Raw genomic sequence first — 5,350 nt, 5'->3', positions numbered from 1 at the left:
AAAAACAGGGTGAGAGGGGAATCAAGGTGGGTTCCCTTGGAGGGACAGCGAATTCTAATTTCTGTATTCTCAGCTGCTAGCACAAAACCTGACCCATACAGTGTTTGCAACAAATACTGATGGAAAAAAATACAGCTTAAGCAATAAGGTTGGAGAAAAAGATTTGGGCCAAACTGTAGAAAGTAAACATTTTACAGTGAAAGGAACCTTCGATATGAAGTCAGGAGACCTGGAGTAGTCTTTTAAAGACTAATGACCTGTGTTTTTATACTGGCTCTACAACTTACCTTCTCTCGGCCTTAGCAAATTCCTGATACCTTGAATCAACTCACCTGTAAAATGGGGATAACACCTACCTTACAAAATTATTGTGAGACTTAAGTACCAAGCGATTATCAAAGGGCCGGGTATTAATAAGCACTCAATAATGATAGCGGCTGCCGCTGCTGCTATCTTCTCCTTTAGGTCTTTTTCCATACTCGTGAAAAGATAAGAGTAAGAATATCTTTTCTCCGACGTTCCGACCAGCACTGAGCAATACTAGGTTTGCCAAGGACGCGAGGCCCCGCCCGGCCCGCGCCACACAGGTCACCTACGCAGATGCAGTCCAGGAAGCCTCCACCTGCGCGCTGAGCCGTGGAAGGGCGCGATCGATGCCAGGCCGCGACACAGACGAGGCCTAGAGAAGCCTGGGTGTGAGACCGACAGGAACTCACCGAAAACCGGCCCCTACCACCACCCGATTCCTCTACTGGCGAAACGTTGGAAAAGGTGGAGGAAGGGGAGCCGGAAGTGACGCAAAGCCGTAAGGAACTGGAAATGACCATAACACGCCGGAAGTTTATTCGTTTCCAAGGCGACGGCTCCGCCACTGCTCCATCCAGGCGGCGGGAGTCGGGACGCTGGAAAGCGACTCCGAGGAGCGGGTACTCGTCCACGGCGGCCGCCGCCACAGCGACTCACGGGGCGTAGCAGCCGAAGACGGCGGCCGCCGCACTAGCCCTCACGCGTGGAGGATAAACAGCCGACACAGCCATCGCAGCGGCCAGTCAAGGGAGAAAGGTGACGAAGACCAGGACTTGAGCCGTAGCGAAGACAGGGAAAGAGTAAGCGAGGACGTCAGCTTCGCCCGCAGGGACTCCGGAAGGGTCAGTGAAGGCCTGGGCCACTGCCGCAGTGGTTTTCGGGAGCGAGTTAATTAAGGGAGATGGTGGTCCCGGCCACAACAGCTCCTGGGAGAGAGTGAGGGGATGCCGCGGCTTCCGCAGCAGCCTTCTCAGTTTAAGTGAAGTCAGCGGCCACCAAACTAGTGACTCCGTGGGAACGGTCACAGAGGACCGCGGCGGCCTCCGCCTCAGTGGCTCTTGGGAGGGAGCGAGTGTCGATGGCGGCCACAACCTGAGTAGTTCCTGGGAGGGAGTAAGTGAAGACGGCGGCTACGCGGCCAGCGAATCCTCCGGGGTGAGCGTCAGCCAAGACTCCAGCCACCGCCTCAGTGGCTTCTGGGAGAAAGCAAGTGAAGACGGAGGATCTGGCTGCAGGGGCTCTTGGGAGAGAGCAAGGGAGGACGGCGGCCCTGGCCCCAGTGAAGACGAAGACGGCCGCTGCAGTGGCTCGTGGGTGACAGCGAGGGAAGACCGCCGCGGCAGCGGGGGCCTGGATTCAACTCCCCCCGGAAGCCCGAGGGATCGCACCATGCCCGGGGTGTCCCATTCAGACTCCTCCACCTCCTCTACGGAGACTGCAAGCCCCTGTGAGTCAGATTACTTCCATGGCCCTTGTCTCTGCCACACTACTTTTCTCACTTCTGTCCACATCAGCCGTAGCCCTTTCTGGCAGTTCCCTTTCTCAGCTGTCACTCCCCATTTCCCCTAATTGACTTATTCTCGGTGAGTCCCAAAGCTGTTCCCCTGTCCCCCATCCTCCCTCATTTTAGCTTTCCCTCCTTTCTTCCCATCGCCATTCCTGAGACTTGTTGCCCAGACTGACATCAACTCTTGTTATTACGGACCCTTTTAAGTTTTTACTTGGCTGCTCTGCAGCATTCGACCCTGGAGAAATGACATTAGACTTGCGTAGTTTTCTTCTTTCAACTCTATCGACTCTCTTTTCTTTGGTGACTTTTCTCCCATCCTCTCCTTAAATGTTTTTTGTTTTAGTTTTTGTTTTTGCTGAATAGTGCTATCACTGGTGCTTTTTTTCTTGTCATGTACTATGACTTCAACCCTACCGAGAACCCCTAGATCTCTGTTATTCATTCAACCATCCAGTAAATATTTATCGAGTGCCTAATATGTGCTGTGTCTTAAGGATACCAATAAAGAAGACAGCACATTCCTTTACTTCTAGTGGGGAAGATAAATACTGAGCAAATAATGACTAATGTGATGTATATTATAAAGAAGAGTACAGTGCCATTGGCTCCAATATGATGTGAGGGTGGATGTCAGAAAAACCTACCTAATACTGAGATGCACTTAGCACTGAGATCTGAATTCCAGGTCTCTTCTCTGAGCTGCAGACTCATATGTACAAGTCCTTTCTGGAACTCTTACTTGGGCATCACAGGATCAACATGTCTAAAGTTTAATTTTGTATCCATATGCCCTTTCTATCCTTCAGTGTTCACTATCTCAGTGGCACCACACCACTCAGGGAACTAAACCAGACTCCTTGGAGTTATCCCATTACTCTTCCCTTATTTCACCCAGTATATCCATCCAAGTTCAGCTCAGCCTGTTTCCATAATATTTGTTGAATCTGTCTGTTTTTTTGTTCCTAATGCCCTTTTCTTAATTGAGGGCCTCAACATTTCTGGTCTAGACTACTGTAGCTATTTTCTTACATGGTTTCCCTGAATCTCTAGTGTTGCATTTTTGCCCCCCAATGAGTTCCCTCACTGTAGCCAGCCCTATAAACTCAGCATTACAAATCCAATTATTATTAGTCTGTTTAAAATCTCTCAGTGACTTCCCATTCTCTTCTCTAGTCCACCAAGTTCCACTATAGCCTGTGTCTTGTCTAATTCTAGCCTCTTTTCCTTCCACTTCATGCTTCAGCAATAGGATGGGTTTTTTGGGTTTCTCGATCAAATCCTGTTGTTCATGCTTTCCAGTATGCCTTTCCCTGCTCCCATTTTATCTGGCCAGTTCCTGCTAATCCTTGAAGATTCATCTTAGATGTTACCTCTCCCAGAAATCCTTTTCTGTTTCTCTTCCCTCCTGCCCTAGCTGAGTTAGAAGTCTTCTGTGCTTCTATAGCTTCTTAGGAATATTTTGCCATTACTCTTATCACATTATTTTATAATTTGTGTTTGTATCTCTCTGTGAGTTCCTTGAGGATTGAGACCATGTCTCCTTCACCTTTTTATCCTTGTGATAGATACCAAATTAATTTTGGGTGGATGGGTGGGTAGACGAATGAATGAATGATTTGGCGTGAAATGTAGTGAGAAAACAAACCATAAAATTAGATGGAGCCAAATTATGGGAAGGCTTAGACTGTCATACTGAGGGTTTGGACTTTGTTCTGTATCCTAGTAGTGGATAACTAGAAGCATTTTGGAGTAGAGGCATGAAGTGATCAGGATTGTGTCCCTGTATTGTGGGTAAAACACCATTAATAGGTCTTGCTGTAGTAGTTTAAAGGAGAAGAATGAAGATCTGACCTAGTGGATTAACATCATTAAACATTTATTAAGTGGTGTGGTTTATATTTTGGTGTCTTCGTTGCTCCTTTCCCTGTATGCATATACCTTTTAATTGTTCTTCAAGGTCTTGCTCAAATGTTTCTTCCTCCTCCTCCTTAATTTTACATGTGCTCTCTTAGGACATTACTGTCAGGTTTTTTATTTCGTTGAATTATCCAAATAGATTTTATAAGTTTTAAAGTGTTGGTGGAAAGAAAATGTGTTAACTCCATGTCTATTTTCCATTGTGTTATCATAGTTCTGGCACATGGTAGATGCTCAGAAAGGGTTTTTGAGTAAAATGTATAGCATTTTGCTAAGGGTTGGTATAAGAGACTATTCCAGTGTAAAATATGGTACCAGCCATTTTACATATTAGAAGTTAACATTCTAATTATGGCGAGAGGACATATTTGTACATAGATAAATATTGGGTTGTCAGAAAAGTCATGACGCATTTTTGCAACGAAAAACATAGAAAAAAATACGTCATGACTTTTCCAACAACCTAATAGTAGTACAAGATTGCATGGATTATCTGCCGGAAGTGTTGGTGAGTTCTTTTCAAAACAATTTGAAGTCAGGAATCGTGCTTGTTTGTCTGTTTTGTTTAGGAAATGCTTTAATTGAATTCTTCTCCCTCCAATTGTCTGTTCATGCTTAAATACCTTTATTGCTTCTGGTTCACAATACACATTAAAATATTTTACAGTACAGTGAGCCTGACAATACAGTCTTTATGTTTGGTACATTAAATTATAAAATATAAGACACTAACTAGAGTGTGTGAAGTAAAAATTGTGACCTGCCATTCCTTTCTTAGTGTAGGACATATGAGAAAGATAAGAAAAATATTGATAAAATATATCTGCCAGTGTGAGATGAAGGCGCTAATAAAGTCTTTTTCACTGGAGAGTAGTCCTTTGTTAAAGAGAATGCACTGGGCATATTTCAAAATGGTTACTTTTTCCCTCCCCTTGCCAAAAACATGAGTTGATTTTTCTTGGCTTTTCACAGTGATAACCTGGTGGTGTTTTGAAGATAAAATCTATGAAAATGTGGGGGTCTCCTAGCCCCCAGCAATTTGTCAAAATTATCATTTAAGTACTTCTTGCTATTTATGGCTCCAGTAGCTTCTGCTCCAGGAAAGCTGAACTTGACTGTGTTTCTCTGTATTTGCCTGTCTTTCCAGATTCAGGGTGGCAGTTTGTCCTGAGACCTCAATTCTTTGATCAGTCCAAGAAAAGTCATTCGTTTTCAGTTTATTCAGCTTTTCTCCTGTATGTCTGGGAATGACAACTTCCATGTTCTTTGCGTGTTAGAACTGAAACGGAAATCTGATGAAGATGCTAATCACAGACCTGTTTGTTGTAAATTATTTGGAAAGCCCAAGTTGATTTTGTCCTTTCTGTTGAATCATTGCTTTAGGTTTTTTGTTTTTTGTTTGTTTTAGTTTTATAATACATTTTAAGCAAATTGATTTTTCAGTAGGTGCCAGGAAGAAGGTACATTTTCGGAGCATACATGATGCAGTACGAGCTGGAGATGTAAAGCAGCTTTCAAAAATTGTAGAACATGGAGCCAGCGTTAATGAAGTTGACATTTTCCATAAATTTACCCCTTTACATTGGGCAGCACATTCTGGAAGTCTGGAGGTAAGAA

The 5,350-nt window shown here is 44.4% G+C and overlaps 1 protein-coding gene across 1 annotated transcript in view; it reads left to right on the top strand.

The window, feature by feature from the left end:
* Positions 1 to 824: 824 nt before the first annotated feature.
* ANKRD42 (ankyrin repeat domain 42) overlaps positions 825 to 5,350 on the top strand; it is a gene marked incomplete at its 5' end in the record, with an annotated part of 58,125 nt that continues 53,599 nt past the window's right edge. Inside the window, 3 exon segments of the mRNA XM_019643474.1 lie at positions 825 to 1,199; positions 1,201 to 1,753; positions 5,180 to 5,343. Coding sequence (XP_019499019.1) covers positions 825 to 1,199; positions 1,201 to 1,753; positions 5,180 to 5,343 — 1,092 coding nt within the window.

The sequence above is a fragment of the Hipposideros armiger genome, unplaced genomic scaffold, assembly GCF_001890085.2.
Source record: "Hipposideros armiger isolate ML-2016 unplaced genomic scaffold, ASM189008v1 scaffold_79, whole genome shotgun sequence".
In the NCBI taxonomy this organism is placed as follows: Eukaryota; Metazoa; Chordata; class Mammalia; order Chiroptera; family Hipposideridae; genus Hipposideros; species Hipposideros armiger.
This window is presented reverse-complemented; position numbering and strand designations above follow the sequence as displayed.